Consider the following 26,064-nt stretch of genomic DNA (forward strand, 5'->3'; position numbering starts at 1 on the left):
GAAAGAAAATAAATAAATTAATAAGGAAAACAGAAAGCGGTTCTGCCTTGCTCGCGCTCCTAAAAAGGTCACACGTTTCTTGTCCGACGGTTAAAAAAAAAGGACTGACGGACTCCTTTTGAAGAGAAAGAGACAGATTATCATCATCATGCCCATCTTTATTATAAAGTGAGTCAGGTGAAAATGCTTGCATTTACCGAGATCTTTTATTATTGGTAGAACACGTTTGAGAAGATAGGCTTATGACGTCATTCTTGGTCATAATACACATTTAAGAATTTTTTTAAAGGAAAAAAATAAATACGAATTATTCTTAGTTATTTACTTATTCTTTGCTTAAAATTGAATCACTATCTTTATGAATCTATAAGTAATGTCTAGAATAATTGGATTTGCTCGAATTTGAAATTTTTTTCTTTCTATATTTCATGAGTCATATTTTTGTCACTGCATTCATTTAAAAGAAAAATCGAACAGAACAAAGAATAAAACAGAAATTTAATTTTTATATTCGGATGCAATAATTGGAGTTTTTATATAATTCGAGGCTTTGGTAAAAAAATTCTTTATTAGTCAACTAAATTATTTTGTGTTTCTTCTTTGTGTGTGTATATATTATTAATAAGGTAATCATTTTTCTTAGTTTAAAAAACTTCCTAGTTCGAGATAGACTATATGAATATATAAGTAAAAATAAAAATATAATGTAAAAATATTTTGTACCTTCACGGGAAGGGAATTCTTTTGTTTATTATTTTCAGTTTTTTTTTTTTTTTGTTTTTCAACAGTGGAAAAATTGGCAATAAAAAATTGCGTATAAATATTACTATGTTTGTACTAACATGAGCATTTTTTCTTTGATAATCTTTCTTATGATTTTTCCTTGTTTTCATTGTCCTCCCAATAAACTTCGTTAAAATACACTTTCTTGTATATAAGTTATATTCTTCAATCTTAATAGTTTATTTATGAATTTATTTTTCGAATAGGTTCGTCAAATACATTTTATAAATAAAGGTAGCTTGTTTTTACACAGCGTATAGCTTAAATTTCAATTAAAAAAAATTGTAGCAATTGTAATGTGAACTCATACGCATGGATTATCGCTATTAATGAATATAACTTTTGTAAAAATAAAACGGTAGGTTTGTCAGAGTTATTTAAATCATTGTTTGGCAATATTTCATTTCATCATTAGAAGGACAAAAATCTAAATAAGATTTATTAGTATCTAAAGTGCATTCTTTGTGTATAACAAGTATGCTTTTTTACATAATTGCATTTCTGTGCAAATATGATTACATCAAACGTATTAATCATAGATCATAAGTCAAATTTTTAATCCTATTGTCTGTAGGCTTGAGTAAATTATAAAGTGAAAATTAATTTCATGTCGTGAGGGTTAGTGCTTATCATTAACCTAAATGTGAAGCATTATATTGGATAACTTCAACAGTCTTGTGGAAATTTTAATTGCAAATTCGATTCTGGGAAAAGGAAAAGGCGACATTTGTAAGGTGATATTTTTTAAAGGATTGACGTTTTCAGTTTCAAAAGGTACGTTTTCTAGTACGATACAAAAAAATACTAAGAGAATGTATTATAATCGTCAAAAAATCCGAACTCTAAGTTTTGTCGAATCTCCATGCTTCCCATTTGAGTTCAAAAAATACATTTCTGGAATTAGGTTTCCATGTCCTGTCTTTATAAGAACACTATAAGTAAAAACGCTTTGAGCTAGAGGAGTGACATTTGGTATATGGTCTTTAAACTAAATTTCTAGCAAGTTTTGAATGAAATCCATTCAGAGAAAGTCCATCTGGCTGTCCAAATAAATAGAAGCTGATATGATAGTTTTAAGACGAAGAAAGCTATGTAAATAAAATCAGGTACACAAATTTAGCATCTAAGATGAAGATATGTATAAAAATTGAAACCAATCTCAAGGTGTTGACCGTCTGTCGGTCTATTCTTCCACCCGCATATAAATGCGATGACTTCATTGTATGAAATTTGGTTTTTGGCATTTTTTGAAGAAATTTGTAATTATGTGTCAAATTTTAGTTTCAGTCTGGTTGGAAAGATGGCGTCCAAAATATGCATTATGTTTTCTTGTCCTTGTGTATTTATAGCCGAAAATCGCACATTAATAGGTTCTTTCGTAACTATTATTTGCTAATGGCGTACATTTAATCATAAACTTTTACAAGAGAGGATGAGAGAAAGTGTCGCTGAGACCACTTCCGTTGGCCTATTGAACATTAGGACCACTATTAAAATTTTCTTAAATCTGTTTAGTGCAAAATTAAATTGCTTGGAATCCATTGCACAACAAATTATATATAATTCAATAGTTGATTTTGGAGATGCATAGCTTTCGAATCTTCTTTCTGAAAATATTTTACGTTAACAGCTATAGCTTAAAATGTGTTTTCGAATTGGTTTCTTATTGCATAACGGCTACCGACTTTGTTGTGAAATATTTTTTACTGATCGTGAAATCTAACATTAAAAAAAAATACAAGAAACGAAGTAAGCTATTACCAAGAAATATGGTTTCTTTACCTTGTGCAATGTTTTCATAGAACGTCCTTGAAAAGTAAGAAGCTAAATTAATATTCATTTGGTGCTTCGCACTTTTTCCTGATATTTGAATAATAATTTCAAAAACAAGTAATTAAAGAATAATAAGTCACAGCAATGCCAATCGATGAAAGGTTTTAAATCTTACACTTGTGCATAAATGGAAATTTTTTTTTTTTGTAATAACAAAGATGTTAAATGCACTCGTATTTTAGCTTATTATTGGTGATCAATATCACAAGATTTTCCAAGGTCCATGAAAAAATAACTTGTTTATTCAATCATAAATTTTGGATTTATATTCTTATAAAAATAAATGCAATCCAATCCAAATATTCTTCAAATTTTCCAAATTTAACCGTCTGAAATCTTAAATTTACTAAAATGAAAGCAAGTTGGGAATGACTTCCTATGTGTGCAAACAAGTAGCTGTAACTAATGTAGACTTTCCTGAATTATAAGGAAAGAAAGAATAAAACGATGATCAAGTTACAGATAGTATTAAAAAAGGATTACTTAGAAATTATTATAGATAAACCGAATCACAAATTTAATATTCTCCGTAATGTTTCTTAAAACAGTTATCACTTTGATTGCCTGAATTGAATTTGTATGAATTCAGTCTAAGCATGAACTTATCATCATTTATTCGTAACTCATTCTTGCAGAAATTTATAGTTTAAGTCGTGCTCTTTTCTTTTACCACAAAATGGATTTCATGGTTTATTTTGCTCTTTCGTGAATACTGATACATTGAAAAGAAGAAAAGAAAGTGAATGATTGAATAAATAAGCACTAATATTTTTCAATAGTACAATTATTCAACAAAAATTGAAATGTATGTCAATTTAAATCATAACATGAATTTCAAAACAATTCGTATCATTCTACTGCTAATGGATTGATTCAATGTAATGAATTTATAATAGAGCTCATTATGAAGAAAGCACGCTTTACACCGAAGATTTTGTCTTCGAATTCATCAGTGTCACTTTTATCGAAACATTTGGGCCCATCTTCCTTCAACTAGACACCAAATTATAACCGAGTGGTGTAACAGGATCCCGTATCCGACATCTTCCATTAATTACCAAAACAGAAACTGAAACCTAGATCCCACGACCTGTTGCCAGCTCTTCTCAACCTTGTGCAATGCCTTTCCAAGAAAGAACATCCTTGAGGGACACAAAGATATAGATGACTTGGAAAGTGGGTAGATCCGTGACATCTTTCAATATTTATGGGAGCTTTCAAGTCTGATCCAGCCTTAAGTGTCACCCCTCGCTTATCTGCCGACCCGGACCCCCTTATCAAATTTTACCATCACACCTGATGGATTTTTTTTTTTATCTCCACTCGGGGGACTTTGGTGAAAGGGGGCCCTTGAGAGGGCCTTCCAGAAAAGGTAGGGGAAAGGAGGGGGGCTGACCTCATTCCAAACAGGTAGGCAAGACGAAAGTGAAGGTCGCTGCTTCAGGTGCATTGCCCAATTTACTGGTGCCCCCTGTACGTACCCCATCTTCAAGGTTAGCAAGTATGAAGTTAAAGAGTGTTGTCTTAGATGAAAATTGGGATGGGGGAAGAGAGGGAGTTGTGGAATGTGTACATTCGTTCATTTACATTACCTTTCGCACGCAGGGGTAATCTGAGACCTCTGTTATGGTGGGAATACTTTGACTGATTTTGTGTCTTTCACTTTAACATGTGAAGTGGATATGAAAACATTGCTTGGTTGTGTTTCATGCTTGTAATAGATAGAACATCGCCTGATGTTTGTAAGATAGATTTTCTGAATATATAAGAAAAGTGTGCTTTTCTTTAAACTCAGTTCAGTTAGGAGTAGAAGTTTATTATATACAAAGTATTATAAAACCAAACTGAAATTATCAGTACCATTTTTAATAAATTTAAAAAGGAATTTGGTGTACCAATCCTTGAAATGTGTGACAGTCATTTCTATTTTTTCATGCCTTTTTGCATTAGGCATCCACGCAAATCTTATTTATATCATACAATCCCATAAAGTGAAAAATTCTGTAAAAAATATATAATGACAAATTCTTACTTTACTTACTTTTATTATTCTTTACTTATTCTTACTTATTTACTTACTTATGACTTATCTACTTTATTTATTCTTCTTTACTTATTCTTACTTATTTACTTACTTATTATTTATTTACTTTATTCTTCTTTACCTATTCTTATTACTTATTTACTTACTTATTATTTATTTACTTTATTCTTCTTTACCTATTCTTATTACTTATTTACTTTATTCTTCTTTACTTATTCTTATTATTTTACTTATTCTTACTTACTTATTAATTATTTTGCTTATTCTTACTTACTGAAACAAATGATTATGCTTGATAATTACGAAAAAAAAAATGAAATACTTTCTGCTGCTATTCAAATTTGTTTACATATATATATATATATATATATATATATATATATATATATATATATATATTTAATAAATTATTGCATTTAGTTTTATATTTTGTGTGCATCTTTGATTAGGAATCTAAAAAAATTGTTGAAAAAAATCTTCTATTATTCCAAATTAAAACTATTCTGGAAAAAGTAATTTTGTTCTTTCAATTTTATTCTTTTTCTCCTTAGCTGTAGATGTGAAATCCACAGTTTTTTTTTAAATATAAATATAAATTTAAATATAAATAATAATTTTATTTTATTTTTAAATTTCACATTAACAATGCACATTTCCCTCCTTTTGTTTCATTTTAAATGAAATATCATTTTATTTCGTCATCTCGCTAATGTTCTTCTTTTTGTGCCATTTGAGGACTTCATGTTTCGATTACCAACTCTGAAGCATTATTGAATGTTTTAAGTTTTTATGCCATTTTTTTATATATTTTCATTTATGTTATATATTCATTGTTATATTGATTTATATATAATATATGCAATACATTTATATTTTTTTACGTGATTATTGTTAATCTTTTTCGATTTACAATTCTGTAAGAAAAATAATACCAATGGTATTATGTATGCACCATTGAAATGAATTTACAAGAGATTTTAAAATTTAAAAATGGCAAATGAAATATTACTGGCTATATCTTTATTTTTTGGGAATTAAAAAGGCATATAGTAACTTTTACAATACATACTTTATGCAGTAAACTCTTTGTAATAATACAGAAGTCAAACAGTGAAGTTAAATTAAAAGAAAATCATTTGTCCTATTTAACTTTAAAGAAATATTTCAAGAGCGTTGAATTGTGATATATAATCAACAAGAAAAATAGCATAACATGCAAATTAAATGCAAGTCAAAAGCGTAAAAAGAAAACGTGCATGTTTTCATTTCTTTAAATAGAATTTAAAAAGAAGAGCTAAAATTATAGTTTGCTACTTAAGATAAACAGATCTAGAATAAATTTTAGGTTTAAGATTTACTTTAACCATTCATTGAATATTTTCTGTTTCAAATTCAAATTGATTTTACAGTTATTCTACAGAGCTAATGAAATCAATTGGTGCTTGTATGACATACATGACGTACGCTTTGTCAATTTAATTTTAGAATCCATTGCGAGTTCTGTGAATGGGAAACTGCGTAGCTTTGCTGTTCTGTGCAAGAATACAATTAGATGTTACTTGCTATGTGCAGTTAGGGTAAACATGTAGTTGTGACTTCTCTTGAATTAACTGATATTCATTTTATCAAATATTTCCTTTCCTTTCCTTATCTACCCCATACTTAAGTCCAATTATCAAAACTTATAACGAAAACTAAGTAACTGCAATCAAATATTGATTATTTTAAATAACATGATTTTGCATAAAATTTCAATTAAGTGTGATGACTTTGTCATAAGTCAAAGTCGTCCGCAGTAGAGTTTTAAAAATGCTTAATGAATAATATAATTGTTTCTGGAAATTCAAACACATTATCATAACGAAAAGCTTAATTGCTTTTTACATCCGCATATTATTTTCAGTTAGATGACTCATTGGCCAAGCAAATTATATTTTATTTGAAGGATGGAACCGGAAATGAAAATTTAATAAATATCTTTCAAAAAACTTATTTTCGTGCTTAATTTAGAAGCTTTTTGTTGGTTACTTTTCTTTAAGAAAACGATAAACTTAAGATGCATAATTTTAAATAATACAATCAGTAACTGCCTTAATTCAGAATGCAAATTTAAATTAAAAAACTGAGTTCGCTTTTTTTTTCAAATGTGCAATGAAATTAAGGTTTCTTTTATTTGTCTCAAATATATCAGTTCAAAAAATTTATTTCTAAACAAGAAAAATGTAATTTGTAAAAAAAAAAAAAAAAAAAATTCTTATTGTATTCTTATTTAAATTTATGTATATTTTTACAATTAAAATTCATTCATACTCATATTAAATTTTAAAAAAATCTCTTTCATTCTAAATTTACAAACATTATTTATAGAGCCTTTGACAATTTTGTAGATGCTTAAAACAATGGTAACATGTAGTGAGGGATCATAGGTTCTTATTGATGATATACTAATATTCTTATGCTAAATTTGGTAATTATAATTATATTAAAAATTCTTGAATTAAGCTTTTAATTAAAACGTATAGGAAGCATAAATAAACTTTAAATTTAAAATTAAAATAATTTTTTCCTTGACTTTTCAATTATATTATATTAGGGAATAAGATAAATAACGAATATTTGATAATTCCAGAAAAGAGATAAACTGCTATATGTTCTTGGATTTCATTTATGTCAGTGTATTGTTTGTCGAATTCATTGTACATAATTAATTTTTTATACTTCTTTTCAGGTGGTGGCAGCACAGACTCACATAGTCAAACCTCGTGGTTGCGATGTCAACGAAAATGCCCTCTCTGATGGCTGCAAGACAGAGTTGGGACTCAGCGAAGAGCAGGTCAAAACAGGTCAGCCCCTGGAACAGGTTATAGAACAGGTGAGTTTATGAAATCTTTCATATGACGTTTTCTCCCCCTTTTATTTTTTTGTTTTTGATGTACACTTTTTCTTTGCCCGCTCTCACTGCAACCACGGCTTTCTCTTTCAACGAAGCGTGGTGCCTCCTCCACAAGTGGTTGGACAGTCCAAGCCGGTTTCCTACAACAGACAGCATGTTGGAGTTTAGTTAGAATTTATTTCTTGTTTATTTTTATGATCCGGAAAATATGAAAAGGCATGGGCGTATCTGCTTAGACCTACAGAATGAAGAATTTCGCTTTAGGGAACCAAGATGTCGGCCTGTGACTCATCAAATATTGTTGTGCTTCGGTAACTCTGCGTTGAAGAAACAACTTCAGATTTTCGGCACCATTACATTTCCGTGCTTTTAAGCTTTTCTTAAGGAACAGCGGAGATCATACCATTCAGCACAAGGAACTGTGAAACTATGTTATTTGTAAAGAAAAATTTATTGAAAAAAAATCTGTAGAAAAAAATTAATGAGAATGTTATTGCATTATCGCAATCATCAAGTTTTCATCCTTGCTTTTGAATCCATCTCAGATTCTTCTTCGATTTTAGAAGTAGCTTTTTTTCCTCTTTATAGTTAGTTCCGAATCATGTTACCTTATTACTTATTGGAGACGAATAGTTAAATTAGTAAATAAACAAATTTGATGAGGAAAAACTGTATTTTTTTGGAATGCTTGAACTTAGCCATCGTTACCACCAGGACCTGAAAACGTTGATATAAAGACAATAACTTATAAATTACTCTTAAATTTTAATAAAACTAATAGTAGATAACAATAATTTATTATTCTAATGTAAGATAGTACAAAAAATAAATATCTTCTGCCATATCTTTCTATTTCTTCTATTGTAACAAAAGTTTTGTATTAAACAAAGTTTTTTTAAACCATGTTTATCAATAAAAGAAATAGTGTGGAATTATTGTATGTATTGAAGACATAATTTGTTTCTTGACAAAACTTGTTAAAGAAACGTTCTTTTTTATATTCTCGCTTTTTTGTGCAAGAAAAGAAATTCTATTTTTGTGTTAAAAAAAGGGGGCAGGGGGCTTTTGGCATTATTTAATCAACAAATTCTTTTCACTTCCTAAATTTTCTTCCCATTATGAAGTGCATTATCTTCGAATAATTTAATTCCATTTTATCTTGCGAAATTTTAAAAATATTTTTTAAACTTGAGTTTCGTGTTCTCACTAATGCAGAATTCCTTTCAAAATGATATTGTTCTATAAAATAAACAATGACACAGAACGAATCTGATGATTACAGTTGTCTGAAAACACCCACAAAAGGGCGCTATTTTCTCATGTAATAGCGAAGATATGAATCTTGTAAATTCTAAAATAAATATTAAATTACGCAGATACTTGTTTCCTTGCCACAAATCGGCAGCTGAAAAAAAAAATAACTGCTAATAATACAAATTTTACGCAAAAGATAAGATAATTTAACCTGTTTGGAAAACATTGCAGAATTCAAGTGAATTCATGGTCTCATTTCTTTTCTACGTTCTCTTTAATTCATTCGTGATTTTCGATTTTTTTCGTCTTAGCGGAACAAGGTCACTTCATTAGTTTCATTTTTCTTGGTCTTTTATTTTCTTTACCTTTCCAACTAGTTACACCAAAGAAAGAAAAGCGGTGTGGGGGGAGGGGGAAGAAGATGAGCAGCGTCCCTCAAAGAAAGAAAAGCATAGTATGATTGAAACCAACATTTCAACACGCTAGAAGTCAACTCGAAAATTCTTGAAATTTCTTTATTTTAAAGTGTTTTAAAGAAAAATTGCCATATCGTGTATTATTTTCAAAAGTATTCAGAGTTTATTTGTAAAGGAATTCAGTAAATAATGAAGGAAATGTTTTATTATATATTTTTACGAAAATGAAAAAAAAAAGTGTTTAATAATACATTTTGGGAAAATAACCGAAAATTAGATTTAATTTTGTAAGACAATAAATCAACAACCCATTACATATCTTTTACAAAATGATATATAAAGGGTTGTTGATTTTGAATATTTTGTATATAGGTAACCTGATTCCGAAAAGAAAAATTAGTTCAATTATAACTTTATAAATATTTTAAATATTTATTCTTTTTATTTCTTATAATGTCTTCTTAAATGGCTCAAATCTAATGTTTATAAAATACAAAAAATAAACTTAAAAATGATATTTGATTGCTTGATCATTTTTTTATCGATTTACTTTCTACTGATATTCAATGTTTACTGAAAATTCTATTTATCTTAGATCATTCATATTGCCACAAAATTACCTTTTTAATTTGTAATATTACTCCGCAATTATCCAAAAATAATACTTTATATGATAATTCACAATTAAATATAATTCCAGAATAACAATTAAATATAATATTTTCAATGCTTATTTTAAATAATTTACTTTGATAAGTTCTCCTGCATGTATATCTATATTTTAAAGCTATTTTATTAAAATTCTACCTTTTCCAAAACTAAAAAATGAAAAAAATAGCATATCAAGAATTTATCAACGAGATGCATCTCAAGAACACCCACACTGTGGCACGATGCTTTAATGAAATATTGCCTGAATGCCTGTTTGACTTACTCTAGTAATAAAGTCAGATAACGGCAAACAAAAAATATTTCATAGATAACAATCTAGAAGCAATAAAAGTGGCCTAGGTACATTTAACCTATTTCGAAAACTTCCAGAAATAGAGGAATTTTTTGTTATCATGTATTTTCTGATTTTTCACAAACTTTTTTCTCTTTTGATTTTATATTCATAATTTTTTGCCTTTTCGATTTAAATTTTCTCTTGTGTGTTGCTTCTTTTCTTCTTTCTTTTTACTGGGTTAAGGAAAGGTATTTCTCTACAAGTTTGCCTGTAAATATAAATAAATAATATAGATAGTTTAGAATACATTTTCGGTTGATTCTGTATATTCATGGGTTTTAGAACTAACCATGCTACAGTTCTATTATTTTGTTTTATGTCATTCTTATTTTAAAAATGAAGGATTATAAATTAACCGTATTTACGAATTATAAGTATATACTGTTTATGAAAAAGTTACTCTTATTATAATTTCAGTTCTCAGTTAACCCTTTTTAGTAACTTATCAGAATCAAATTGTTTGTATACTTTAGAATAATTTTATTTGCTTAAAATAATTATATTTTAAACTAAATTTTTTACTAATTCGATCACAATTTCATCAGAATTTTTTATGGTAAATATTCGTAGTGTGCTTGTTTTCTATATAAATTTTGCAAAACAATCTTCGTTCATCCAATAGCTTTACTGAGATAATGCGTTAAATTTCACTAGCATTTTTTTTTTAAAAAAAAGAATGGTTTTACACAACAGCTAAAACAATAGTTTTTTTATTTGGCTAGTAGTTAAAATAATGTATCAATCTGCAAAAATTTAAATTTTGATAGAAATGTTTGCAAAAAATAATGTAAACATTGGCAACGCGATAAGAATTATGAGTAGAATTCTTCAAAATTCTTTTTGTCTGTCTTATCTTTTTTTAAATTAAAGTGTTATCATTTTTCTACAAATAAAGATAGACAGGATTTAAAATTTCTGAAATGTCCTGCTGATAAAGGGATCCTTTGATTTATAATGATGACAGAAGAGATACAATTTTTTAAGCAGACAATTTTTTAACAGAGGCATTTTTTTAAAGCATCTTTCTTGTGTTACTTTCTTTTCTTTTAATAGTAAATTATTGCTTCCTCATCTGTAACACATTTTTTGGAAAAAAAAAATTTAAGTCAATTAAACTTTCGAAATCCTAAATAATCTTTTTTTCATTATAGCATATGTATTAAAATTTAGTTTAAATTATTTTAATATATATTCAAATTTCTCACGTTATGAAAATCTTTTACTTGAAATAATTGGAGGAAATGCAAATATGCTTGTAAAGCTTCTTAAGTAACCTATCTGTTTGGATTACACATTCAGTTGAATGGCATTAACCAGATTATTTCCCAAATTCACACACACACAAAAAGATTTTTTGTGATTTTCAAAAAATACTATTTAAAATTCTTGAATACCATTAGAATTCTTACCTTCTTTTGAGCAAACGAATTAGTGCTAGCAGCTGTCACAAAAGTCTTCTAGAATATTTTAGCAAGAAGAAAAAATTATAAAATAAAATAATTTTTATTAGTTTTATGTATAACTATGCAAAACTCTGTACTCATTTTTTTTTTTTTTTGCATCAGAAATATATTTTGATTAAATTTTCATATGCTAATTAATTTCATTTCTATATAAAACGTAAGAGAAGTTTTTAAAATGCATTTATATTCGGATAAAATAATTAAAAGAAAATAAAAGAGAAAATAATAAACGGATATGGAAAAAAAAAGTAATTAAATCATTAAAGGAAATTCCACGCTTTTTATAGATTTACACAATAATGAGCAATCAATACAATTCTTAAAATATTAATTTTTTGAAAGCTTGAAACTAATGCAATTTGATAGATTTTTAGAATTTTTATTTTTTATTTAATAATACGTTAGAATACAAATTAGATTCAAGGATGAGATAAAATATAACAAAAAATTATTTTTTTATGAATTTAATGCAAAATCAGTCCACTTTTTTGCATATATTCTAATAACAAAATTTTTATAAATACTTTTCGTTCTATTTAAATATTTTTAATAAATATTTAAATAGAACGAAATAATAATAAATATCTTTTCGTTCTTCAGATAACGATAAAATCTATGAAGTTTAAATTTATGAAAAACATAATTCTTTTCTTGCAAATAAAAAAAATAGCAAAACTTTCTATTTTACGATTGAATAATACTGCTTCATGGTCATCTATTAGCGAAATAAAATATTTAAAAGAGCAAATTTCATAATTTCAAATTTATTAATGATTAGAGGCAAAAAATATCGTAAAAAGCTTAATGTTTTTTTTTAAACATTTCGGAAAACACTTTTTACCTGCTTGAAGTTTACCAATCCAGCTGACAGCTAATGTATCTGAAAAGAAATCACGAACTCCTTTTTCTTACAGTAATGCCTTGTAGAATTGTCTATTTGCGGAATAATTTATCTTTGTGTTGTATGCTGTATTCCGGAACATTTGCAGTGATATTCCGGAAATGACATCACGAAACGTCCGTTCTTTGTTCGTCCACGCAATTACGACACGTTCTCCTGACGAGGAACATCAATTTTATTTATTATGATTTAAAAGCCGCATTATTTATGTCAGTTGACCAGCTGTCGTGTTTTATAAAAGCGAGTATAAAGTTTTTGCTTTGTCCTTGTAAATACACTAATTAGTCTATGACTATTTTGTTCTTGAGTTAATAATTTTCATTGAATCAGATTTTAGTGAGAAACATTTATTCTTTAAAAAATTCCCGAACTAATTAAAACTTTTCTGTAAGCGTGGGAATTAGAGTCAATTTTATTTTAAATGACTATTTTAGGAAAAATTTTCAGCTGTTCTTTATCGATACTTTCAAAGAAGAATTTCAAAGAATTAGCACAACATATGATGTCATAAATTGAATCTCTAAATAATAATCTTAAAAGCTAATTTTTCACATATTTTCAAAAATAATAACAAAAAAAATCTAAATACGTCGGGAAATTAAAGCTTTGAAAATTTGTAAAGTAGCGAAATTAAACATTTTATGATCTTAGGCAATGTAAATGTAAGATCCGTCTTTAAATAAAATTATCAATTTAGCTTCAAATATCAACTCATTTTTAACTTAATCAATATGGTACTGATGTGTTTTAGGTTAATTTCTGATTTTTATAACGTCATGAAAATGTATATTTTAATTTACTTTGACTTTTATAATGAATACTTCTTGGCATCTTAGTGTATGAACCATATTATTTAAGCAAACGCTACGTGTGTATAAATACTATAATAACTAAGTGAAACTAATGAAATAGATAGTAATCTGACCATTTATAATTGATAAAATGTTAATACTGCTCTAAAATCTTTATGCTAATTTGTATTTTAAAAATTTATTTATTTGGCAAATAAGCTTATAATGTTTTTAATCTACCTGCCAGGCACTTGATTCAGCTTTTTTAACTGAAATCTGCCTGCCTAGCGTATACCTTTTTTTTTATTTTTTTTTATTTTTTATTTTTTACAAATCCTGAATTTTAACAAGAAGTATACGTTACTGTATTTAGAATTAAAATTTAAGTTCTGAGTTTTAATTCGCTGGTTTTGTGAAATTCAATTCTGCGTATGCAAAAAGCCTAAGTGGATACAAAAAATGTAATAATTTTTATAATAACATTGTAATATTTTAGTTATATTGAAATCAGTTCCTGCTTAGATGATATACATGTACCATGCCAATCTAATTCTGGAAATATTTGCACTCCATGTATTTCTTTCATTTGTAGTTTTGCCTAATAGTAAAGCATAAGACACTGTAGATGTCAGATGTCATGTGCAACTATATGTATCATGAGTCTATGACTGTATGCGAATTGAGTTCATTAGAAAACTAAAACGTGCTGTGACGTGATATTAAAAATGAGAGCTTTTAAAAAATGACGCTTCAATTGGTTTTTCTGTTTTCGCTTGTTATGTCTGAACCATTTGGTGTAGTGCGTGGAATTCTTTTCTTTTCTTAATAGTTTAGAACGAGAAATAAGTGAAGTTAAAACTAGTATAACTAGTAACCAGCGCAAACCGGTTTGTAAAACCCAATAAAGAACTCTTTCTTCCCATTCAGTTCAAACTAAAATATATCCGGCTTGCCTACAACCAGATATGAAAAATAAAATAAAATATCAAATGGCATTCCTGGAAAAAAAATGGTAGAAAAAAAAAACGCCGCGTGAATTGTATTTGATGGCATATTTAGAAAAAACTTAATTAAAGTTATGATTTGTGGCTGTTTTTATTTTATACTTTCATTTTAGAAAACTGAATTTCATTCGTGTACGAGTTTAGTAACGATATATTAAAAACTGCTATTGTGACCAATAATGGACCCTATCTGGGCTTGCGATGCCATGTAGCGACACCTTAATAATCTATGTTTTGCATTTTATTTGGGCAAAAGAAAGTTTGATGAAGCTTAGGATGTTATATGATCTGAATAAGAATATTTTTAATTAAATTATCTAAACTATATAAATAATTTGAAATGGTGAATTTTTATTTATTTTAATAAACAAATACTAATTAATATCTGAAAAGGTTAATAAGTTGGTTGGTAATTTCGATATAGTTTGTTCTATATTCTAGGCAGAATTAACTTAAGCAGATAAAGTTTGTTCGGGTTCCTATCTAGATTTTTTTTCGAAAGCAAAACTTTTCATTCTTTTAAATGACTAATTAGCATTGTTCTTTTCATTTATTAAAATACAAAATAAATAAACTGATATTTATTTAATTAAATATTATCTCAATGAATTTTTCTGTTAATGCAATGAATATATAGCAAGCAAATACAAGAGATAAAATGAAAAACATAAAAAATGAATCATGAAACACTAAGTAGATAGATTATTGAATATTGTTGACATTGCAAGTGACCTGATTCGTTATCTTGTATGTTCTTTAACAACATTCAAGAAACTGTCATTGTTCTACAGCCAAATCCTTCAACCGAAAGACGAAGGAAAAAAACTATGTTAAATTTAACAAGGTGTGAAATGGCAAGAGTTTCTCAATGGCCTTTCATAAACTCAGAACGTATTAAAGAATTGAAAGAATTTCTCATGAAAATAATTGATGCTTCTTTTATTAAAGAATGTCAAAAGACCTTCAGTAGACACATATACAGCTTTTTGGCGAAAACGGAACCGATAAATGAATTCTTTTTTTTAAATTTTGGAGGTGATGGTTATCAACTCTGTTAACTGAACTCTTTCTCTGAAATAACGAAGAAACGATCATGACCGAGAGCATTATCCTTAATTGGTGATTTTAACAAGTGTTGTAAATTGAATTCGAAAAAGCTTTTAGTTAATATGAAGATCCCACTCGTTTCTTTGAATTCCCAAAAATCAAAATCAAGATCTGCTTTTCAAACTTCTATGATAAATCGTTCTTAAAGAATACAAAGTATTTTTTTAACAAACGAATTGAGATATATATATAGGCAATGAAGAATTCTTTTTGAAAATAGAAGATTACTTAATTGTTCTTATTATTTCAAGTGTTAGCATCGTATTATCGAACTTTAGATGGTAAAATTTTAATTTCTTCCCAAGATAAAACAATGGTAGAGGTGAAGACGATATTAAGGTACTCGGAAAAATATGAAAAATCTTCTATTTAGGCTAGGGATCTCATGCATTTTATCGAATTCAAAGAAGCTTATATTTAGAGCTGCTTTTAAAATTTTTATGATAAATACATAAAGAAAATAAAACTAAAATTAAAAGAAACTGAAGTATGTTTGTAGAATTCTTACTATGGATTTAGAATCCCTTGTATAATTATGATAAATATCGCAGGAGAAGAAAAAGACTGTTTAGAAAAAAGATGTAATTCAAAAAAAGTATTTTATACAAAATGTTACAAAAGACGCGGTTACATGCTAGTTCGTGAAGTTTATATTTCACGAAAGTGTGTAAGATGATTGGGAATTAGAACATTCTATTGTTCTACTGACCTTGAATGTTCCACTCCAAAATACATCGGAAAGAAAAAGGATAATGGGCTTTTTTCTTTCGGTACCACGCAGAGAAAGGCAAGGATGGGTCGATCGGAACCCCCACACGAAATTTCGTAGTGTTAGTCCAGAAAGGTGCAGGCGCTGTCGTAGGAAGAGTGATCACGTGATACCCCACTGCGTCTTAATCATCTTCAGCTGCAAGTTAACAACAATTTGAAAGCGTCTAAAAGAAAAAGAAAATAAGTATTAAAAGACTACACTTAAACATGTGAAGAATTTCATTTGAACCTTTTTGACATGGAAATTAAAAACAAAATTAAAGTTTCCGCTTAAAATTATAAAAAAAAAATCAACTATATTATGATTATTGCATACTATAAATGCTACAACAGCCATTCTTTTATATACCGATTTTAGTAAAGTTCAAGTCTCTACATATTTTTACGATCGAGAAATGTTAATTTTTTAATCTTTATTCTGTAAAACGGTAATAAGAAATTTTAATCCAGGAGGTAAATGCAATAATTAAAGTTGTATCCAGAGAAAAAGAATTTATGTCTAATGCACAAGAGAGTTTATGTCTGTACACAAGAGAGAGAGAGAGAGAGAGGGAGACATATATTGCTTGAATAATTCTTTTAGAAAAAAAAATTCAAGTAAATGTATACAACGTAAGATCTTTATAATTGTTTGCTTATTTGCAAAATGTTAACAAAATGACACTTGCATATAAATAAATACATATTTTTCTCACAGAATCCGAATCTTTTTACAGCTGGTAAATTTTCCAAAAGGAGAAAATATTCTGAGAATTAAAAGAAAAAAATGTTTTTCCTCCGATTACATTTTACACACTGTTTCAGTTTTTAATAAGGACAAAAAAGAAATGCAGAATGTATCATTTATTGCTTTATAATTCCAATAAAAAAATTTATTTCCTGTTCTTTAAAAAAATAAAATTAAAATGGGCTTATTTGAATGAAATCAATGCGAGGCTATTGAAAAACATAACGATAAAATATTGCGCACTGATTGCTATAGGAAACATCAACTGTTAATTCCTTTTACGACATTGACTAGACTAGCCTTGACTTTGACCGTCTGTTTACGAGAGCACCGTAACGCTATCCTTTCTACATGTAGGTATTACCGTTGACTCGGCGCTTTTCAGAAATCTGTGGCGATGACGGGACGCAGCGATTATTCGAGATTTAATTACTTCCTTGGCTGTGTTAGGGGATTATTATTTGGCGCGCCTTGCATAATTCCGTCTTTGATTCATGAGTGAATTGATTTGCATCCTCGCGCGTAAAATAGGACAAAAAAAATTCGTCTGTGAATACAGGGGGATTACAGTTGCAGTGAAGAGTTGCGCCGTTTGTATTTTTGATATATAAATTTTTGCGATTTAAAGCCAGTGGGAGAGGTCTCCCTAAAACTTTCTCGCATATTCTGTAATAAACTTGTCATGCCAGAGAATGCCTTTCATGATGGCATGAGAGTATAATAGTTACGAAATATTAACTTTCGGTGTGACTTTAGCATTTTTACTGAATCTGTTGGGTCATTCTTGGCGATTTTTTTGGCCATTAATCCCTGGCATGCGATTAATAATACCCGAAAATCAAATTTGTGTTTTAAACACGTTTTTCTCAATCGATTGAAATAAAAATGACTCTGTAAACAGCACTTATAGTCATAAAATTCCTTACCAAATTTGATATATTTAATTCATTGCTTTTCTGAATTATTACCCTTGTATATTTCTGAAAATGCAGACTGACAGTCAACTCGTAGTTGTATTTGGCTCCAAATTTGACAAGTGCCTGCGCTATAAATGTTAAATCTGCGTACCGAATTTTATCTATCTCTCTTCGTTTTGTAGTTATCGTATTTACTTATATTCGAATAGTCAGACAAACAGATTTCCCTCAGCGGATTTTACTCAAAATTTGAAAGAAATCTGCATATTTGGTGTAAAAATCCTGTACAAAATTTCATCAACTCGAGGCGTGTTTTCCTTGTCACAGGTAGATAGACGGATGGACATTTTCTAAAAATGTGCTTTTCGAACTCTGGAAAGTCCAAAACGTGGAAATTTGTCAAAATGGCGAGTTCGAATTTTTTGGCGGTTACAATACTTTTTCTATATTACGTATATGAAAGAGCAAACATATACGTAGGAAAGCTGGAATGAAACGGATGAATCTATTTAAAGTTTAATATATCTTGAATGATTAAGAAATGCTAACGTTGGTTGATGGAATCGAATTTTTAAAATCTGATTTTGATGGAGTCGCGATTCTATTGCATCAAAAGATTCGCCATATACGTTGCCCTGATGCATATTAAATACATCGAATAAGCAATTCAAAATTCTTTCTCATTATTTTTGTCTCCATGATCTAACCAAATTTACATATTCTTTTCAGTACTTATAAACTGTTGAATACATTAGAGTATCTAGCATTACAATAGTTTTTAGTAAATAATTTATGTTAACAAATGTAGTCAATTATTTCGATTTTTGGGGGGAATCAAAAGCCCCATTTTGAAGTTGAGCAATTACTATTTTGTTATGAACCTCGTAATTCGGAAACATCCATTGAAAACATGGGAAACACGCGAGGCAACATTCTATTTATCAAATGTCCAAACTACAACAACGAGTGGAAGTTTTAGAAAAGAGGGTAATATAGTAAACAAAATGCCCAAACAGACAACAGGTGTTTGAAACATGGAATCATGATGGCTTGTTGAGAAATTTTAGTTCGAAACCAGATAGCGGTAGATTCAAGATCCGCAAGCCTGATTCCCGTTAAATCCACTCGGGTAATGAGGTATAAGCTGGTCCAGGCGTCGTCCTCGTCATATGACCACGCCTCAAAATTACGAGTCCTGTCCCAAAATCAATTCCTCGGATGATTTCGAAATAGGATATTAATGTAAATAAATTCATCTGATGATTTGGAATTTATTCATTACTTAACGTCGTATCAGAACTTGAGAAATATTGTTTTTATTTGTAGAAACAATTTTCGAATGCATTCTTCATTTCAGTCTTGCTTTAAATAGTCTTTTCACTAAATTTTACTTTAAGTGTGTAACTTTATCTTAGTAAGATGTAAAACTTTTACATCCGTTAACGTGTCTTGATTTCTCAAAAGTGTTCATGTTTCTGCGAATAATTTCATTCACTGAAAAAAAATTACTTGTTCGTAGCTAATCGCCGCGGTTTGTTGATACAGCAACCGCAAAGCCAATAATAGAGAAAAACAAATCATGCTTCAAACGATTTATTTTTGTACACTGTAATGCTTTCCTCATGTTTGAGAATACAAACCTGCCTTAAAGATGAAGTTTATGGCGCCGTTTCGGTTACGCCATACGGGTTAGAGACCTGCATGGAGAGGGCACGATTTTAATTACCGAACGTTCGAATTGAATTAGGGCTAAAATTATTAATGTTTTAGCTTGGAATAAATTAGTATAAGGATAAAAAATATTCTATAAAATTAATTTATGAGTGTCATTTTAAAGTATATAATTAATTTTTAGCCAACGTATTTTCCAAAAGATTTGTCATGTCAGATCATAACATTTCATTAAGTGCCGATATAATATTATTTTGAATATGAAATCCCCACAAATATGCGTTCGCAACATATAGAGATCAGTAAAACTTTCAAATCGACGTATCGGAGTGAGTGACTTTCCGTTTAATATCGATTTTTAATAATTAAAGAAAAATTGTTAATAATTGATCATTTGTCTCATTAATATCTGAAACATCGTTTGAAACCATATAGGCATTCCTTTTACTTTAAGTAGTTGATTTGCCCCTAAAACCTGTTTTCTCCTATCTTGATTTAGCAAAATATTTTAATTCTGATAATATTTCTAAAAAGCAATACATGAAGCTTTACTTTAGATTCCTATTTAACCAAATATATTTATTTATTTAAAAATATGCTTTTTTAATCTAGAAATTTGATAGGATACCTTCGATGGCTTGGATAATCATGGCTTGATTAGAGATTTTACATTATGAAACATTTTAATCGTGGGATAAATATGCGCAATATAGTAGTAATCAGCTCCATAATCCGATTACCTGCCTACCGATATTTTTTTGCGCAAAATAACTTGGAATTTGCATCAGTTAATTTTATTTCATTGGAGAATGAATCGTTTGACTTTTTCCCACATATTTTTACTTTCTCGCTTACATAATATAGAGAACGTGTTGTAATAATCAAAAAATTCGAACTCGAGATTTTGAAGGATCTCTACGTTTTAGATCTACCTGAGTTCGAAAAACACATTTTCGGAAAATGTCCATCTGTCTATGACAAAGATAACTCAAAAATGCTTTGAACTAGAATGATAAAATTTAGTATACGGTCTTTATACCGAATTTGTAAATTTCTATTAAATTTTGATCAAAATCCGCTCAGAGAAAGTCTGTTTGTCCGGCTGTTCGAATATAATTTAACACGTTAAGTATAAAACGTAGAGAAATTGGCAGAATAACATCACAATCTACTCAACTTTTAAATATTGAGTCAAATCCATCAAGGGATTGACCGTCTGTCGGTCTGTACTTTCAGCATCATGTAAACATGATAACTCAAAGACGCAGTGACTTAAATATATCACATTTGTATAGAATTTTGTAAGTACAAGGGTAGTTTTGAATAAAATTTTTGTTTTAATTGGCTCAGAAATACACATCTAAAACCCGAATTCGATTTGCCGATACCAAAGATAATTCGCCAAAAAACTCGCCAAGGATCACAAACGACAGATTCAATAAAAATGCTGAATTCTCGCCAAAGGTTAATATTTCGTTACTATTGTATGCCAATGCCCTGCAAAGCGTTCTCTGAGATATTAGTACGAGAAAGTTTTGGGTAGACCAATGCCGCTGGCTTTGAGTAGAAGTTATGTTTCACATGTGGTCGGTTTCTATCAATTATTTTATAATTTCGCACAAATATTCTAGATTGAGGAGTAGAATGTAAATAGTATTTTCATCGACATATTAAGAAAAACAGAATATAACATAGACGCGTTAACCAATTTCTGTTGCTATCTCTAACGAAACGAAGGACATTCATCATTTCTCTTACGCATTTTATAATGATTTTATTTTTATTCCATCCAGTCTTTTAAGGTTTTCAATATATGCTTATATTGCATAAAACAAAATGCTACTTACAAAGAGTTATAAAATGAAATAACTTTCATAAACTTTCCAAACCTACGATATTTTTATTCTAATTGCCTATATACATGCCAAAATCTAGCAAAAAAGCTTCTTTCAGTCTGTGTCAAAATGTAAGGAAAGGTTCGATCATCTTTTAATCTGTATTTTGGCAAGTATGTGAATAGGATAAGTCTTTAACGCAACGGCTTCGATTAATGAAATTTGGTGTGCTGTTATGAGACAGAAATTGCAGATTTGTTTGGAAATGTGGTCTAAATCTCTTGTAAGAAAGGAGGATGAAATACCAGTTTTTTTTATCCCTAGTATTTTACGAAACACAGCGTGTGGTATATTAAGTTAAAGTAGGATTTGCACTTGCAGATTTTATCGTGTCCTTCGCGTGCTTGCCGACTCCCTCAACTTACCAATCTTCAAGATATTGTACATTAAAAGAATTGAGACCTATATAAGAATCGGGGGGGGGGAGAGAAAGAGATGCTATGTTATCTTTGTGAACAAGAATGTCGAGAAAGAAGGGTAAAATAATGGGAGCTCCCATGGGTTTTTTGCTGCTGTTGTTGTTGTTATTGTTGCCTATCCCCAAGATCAGCAGGGCTAGATCAGGTCCATGATATTGTGCACCCTAAAAAAGAAGCATCAGTGGACTGTTTGTCATATCACGTCTGGAAAGCCCCAAGCAGACAAGGATGTGTTCAGATGAAGCCTGCACCTTAGAGCAAATGGTGCAAACATCAAAGCACTTGGAGCCACCAGAATATTTTAATGATCTAAGATGACCACTGAGTGAGGGTGGTTTGATCTTGTCGGCTGCAAACATTGCTGTTATTGTTGTCGCTCATGTTAAAAATAAACAATTGCAATTTTTCTACCAGTGATTTCGCAGCCATTTTAATAAATCGACATAAAATTCGAATATACGACCCTAGATTGTACCCACCGCTAAGTAAACAAAACAAAACATTTTGCAAGACAATAACAATAATTTTTCAAATTTTTCAAGAATAATTGCCAAACGAGCTACTTTGGTAGGAAAATATTCTTGGTTTTATGGATGAACTGCTCTTGGCGTTACAAACATATTACTGGCGCAAGACATGTGTCATTGCAAATAATTTGTCTTGTTTAATAACTTTTCCATGAAATCAAGATTTCACAATGGCTGTTGAAACAATCAAAATTCTTTTGAATATGGTAATCTGTGAAGGATCATCGAAATAAAGCATCAGAAACTTACGGCATTGGCATCTCAAAATCGTAATTTTTATTGTATTTGTATGAAATATTATTATATGTAGGAAACTTTAACGATGTATTTTCTTTCGTTAGTAAATTTTTCCTTTGCATTTTTGGTAACTATTATTCCTTTAAGAAACGAATTATTTATTGAAATTTTCTCGACAAAAAGTTGAAGAATTTATGTTATGCATAAATTTGTTATTCTTCTGAACAGCTTAATAAATCTTGTTTGTGTAAGCACAAAATATTCAATGTTATCATCCCAAGATTATGTTTTTTACTTTTTTCGTATATGAAGTATAAAGAAGGTATTATAAACATAAAAGAATTCGATAGTTAGGTTTTGGCGTATCTTTACATTTCAGACCTTCCTAAAATCGAAAAACTCATTTTTGGAGCTATTCTTATCTGTGAAGCTCAAAATTAATTTACTCTATACGGGTGAAAGTTGGTATGTATTACACCAAATTTGAGAATTTCCATCAAATTTTGGGCGAAATCCATTCAGAGGAGATATATCTGCCTGTCTGTCCTAATACAAGTTAACATGATAATTACGAAACAAAGCTAGCTATAGGAATAAAATTTGATACACAGATTGAATTTCTAAAATGGAAAACCAATCTGGTACATGGTAACTACACAATGTGAAGAGTTTGCTCATTAAATTTATTACAAAGATTTGGCATTTGTAATAACCAAATATGTTAAGGAGTTGACCATTTGTCGGTCTGTACTTTCATATGCATGTAAATGTGATAGCTTGAAAGCGCAGTGATTTAAATATATGAAATTTGGTATGTGATTTTGAAACTACGATTTACGATTGTATAGTGAGTGTGTTGTGGTTTTCTAATGAACTGCCCGGTTTTAAATACACTAGTTTTAATTTCCACAAACACAGCTCCACTAGAAAATTTACAAACACACATAGACAGTTAGGTTAAAGAAAACAGTATGGTGGAGGGATTCCACCGTTTCCAACCGAAAACATTCGGCGTTAGGTTGCGCATAGGAAAAAAGTCGACCTCAGGATGCAGGTCTCCCGTTCAACTGCTTGTCTTCTGTAAAACGCCACAAGGTGGCGCTTTCTGCTCAAGGGAAAAAGATGCTACAATTGTAGTTTTATGTCAAACTGGAATTTCAATTGGTTAGAAAAAGCGTGTATAAGGTTCGATTATTTTTAAACACATGTCAAGGATTGATTTTCAAGGATCACACAATAGATTCAATGAAAATTCTTCACGCTATAGATCGATATTTCATAACTATTTTTCGCCAGTGCCATGGAAAGCATTTGTAAGAATCCACAACTTTATACTGGGAGAGGATGTCGCATTTATTAGAGAATGAGCGAGAATGTTTTAGGGAGACCATCTCCCTCTGCGTTATTATACTGTTCGTATTTACATAAATTCTTGTACATTTACTTCAGGTCAATATTTTTTATAATTTATCATTCTTCTAAGCGGCATAGTTTGTCTTATTCAAATTCAATGTTCGCTTCATATGTTTAAACCCATGTATCTCTTAAGATTCTCAGGATAAAGCATTCTTAAGATTTCTGAGATTTGGTTAATTAAAAGAAATCCCTATATTTGTTTTAAAAGCTAATTTATTAGACTTTAAATCTGATAAATAGATATCAATAGAAAGCTCCGAAGATTAAACCGACAATTTTAAATTAAAAATACATTAAGAACCTGCAATAAAATCTTCTGCAAATTCTTCTTAAAATTATCAAGATATATTGGATTTTAAAGATATTAAAGATATCGATTTTAGAAATTTGCATGCATTAAATCTGTTTAATTCTAGATGTATTCGATTCTTAAATGTATTTAATTATTAAACACAATTGAATTGGAAAAATAAAGTTTTGCGACGAATGTTGTTTAGTCGTCCGTCGATGGGCACATAATTTAATAATTTAGATAAATTGGTGTTCGATTATGTTGGCCATAATTCATTGATCTGAGATTTTAATTATGATGAATTTTTTAAAAATCTATTATGGAAAAAAGTGGTATAAAGCTTTATAACCATTATGAGCAGAAGGTTCCAGGTTCTATCCTCGCTCAATTCAATTCGCCGCAAAGTCTGTGTATAGTCCGGGCACTCTCTATAATTCCCACAGGTGTCCGTGTGCCATATGTGTAGGATTAGAGAATCTACTGTATATTTGTTATTTTCCCACTACTTGATTTAAAAAGTTATAAGAATCTGCCGAAATCGATTATATAAATAAAGCATTTTTGTATTGTACTTAATTTCTAATCTGCTGTCTCTCTTTCAGCTGGACCAATTCATTCAGGCAAAGCTGGGCCATGATACCCCATTCCACTTTGTGACGGACGGTCAGATCCACCTTCGACAGGTCCTCCACCCTGAAGCTTCTCAGAAGAACATCAATCTCCCACACTACTATCACTCCTTCTTTGATCTGCGGAAAGAATTTCGCAAGTTTTACAACTCGGAAGAAATCCACTGCATCCAGGACATGTTGAACTGTATCCTTTTTCTTATAAATATCGTAATTAGAATTGCGTGTATTTGTTGTGACTCCAATTATTGGGACGTTTTTTTAAAAAAATAATTATTTACATTTTAACTAAAGATATTAAACATTTGATTTTTGCTACGAACTTTACCGGGGCAGTGTGCGCGAGAGCGTTCCGAAGAGAAGCATACCCGGATGGTGAGCTGCGCGTCAATTACGTCACACACAACCTCGACAGAGCTTGTAGTTTAGATAACTGATATGATTCATGATAGATAGATATGATTTATGATAGGCATTCACCACATAAACTTGAAACTCGTTTGGAAAATATAAGAAGAGCCCCCCCTCCCCTCCCCCAGAGCGTTTGAAAAGATGGAAAGTGGTCAGAAAAGTTAAATGAAGACTTAAAAATAAATAAATAAATTCTATGATATTTGAGCTAAAATTAATCAATGATGTGATAGAGATGCAGAAAGTCTTCCTCGGATCGTTTTAAAACATGGGTAATGATCACAAATGTTAAACTGAACTGAACTGAAAGTAAATAAATAAATAAATTCTATGATATTTCAGCTAAAATTAATCAATGATGTGATAGAGATGCAGAAAGTCTCCCTCGGATCGTTTTAAAACATGGGTAATGATCACAAATGTTAAACTAAACTAAACTGAAAGTAAATAAATAAATAAATTCTATGATATTTCAGCTAAAATTAATCAATGATGTGATAGAGATGCAGAAAGTCTCCCTCGGATCGTTTTAAAACATGGGTAATGATCACAAATGTTAAACTAAACTAAACTGAAAGTAAATAAATAAATAAATTCTATGATATTTCAGCTAAAATTAATCAATGATGTGATAGAGATGCAGAAAGTCTCCCTCGG

At 29.5% G+C, this 26,064-nt stretch overlaps 1 protein-coding gene across 1 annotated transcript in view; it reads left to right on the plus strand.

Moving 5' to 3' along the window:
• LOC129968598 (RNA-binding protein fusilli-like) overlaps positions 1 to 26,064 on the plus strand; it is a 134,443-nt gene that overhangs the window by 50,464 nt on the left and 57,915 nt on the right. The window contains exons 2-3 of the mRNA XM_056082658.1: positions 7,389 to 7,532; positions 24,970 to 25,183. Of these exons, the coding sequence (XP_055938633.1) occupies positions 7,389 to 7,532; positions 24,970 to 25,183 (358 nt within the window). The remainder of the gene's footprint in view (positions 1 to 7,388; positions 7,533 to 24,969; positions 25,184 to 26,064) is intronic.

This window comes from Argiope bruennichi, chromosome 5, assembly GCF_947563725.1.
Source record: "Argiope bruennichi chromosome 5, qqArgBrue1.1, whole genome shotgun sequence".
Lineage (NCBI taxonomy): Eukaryota > Metazoa > Arthropoda > Arachnida > Araneae > Araneidae > Argiope > Argiope bruennichi.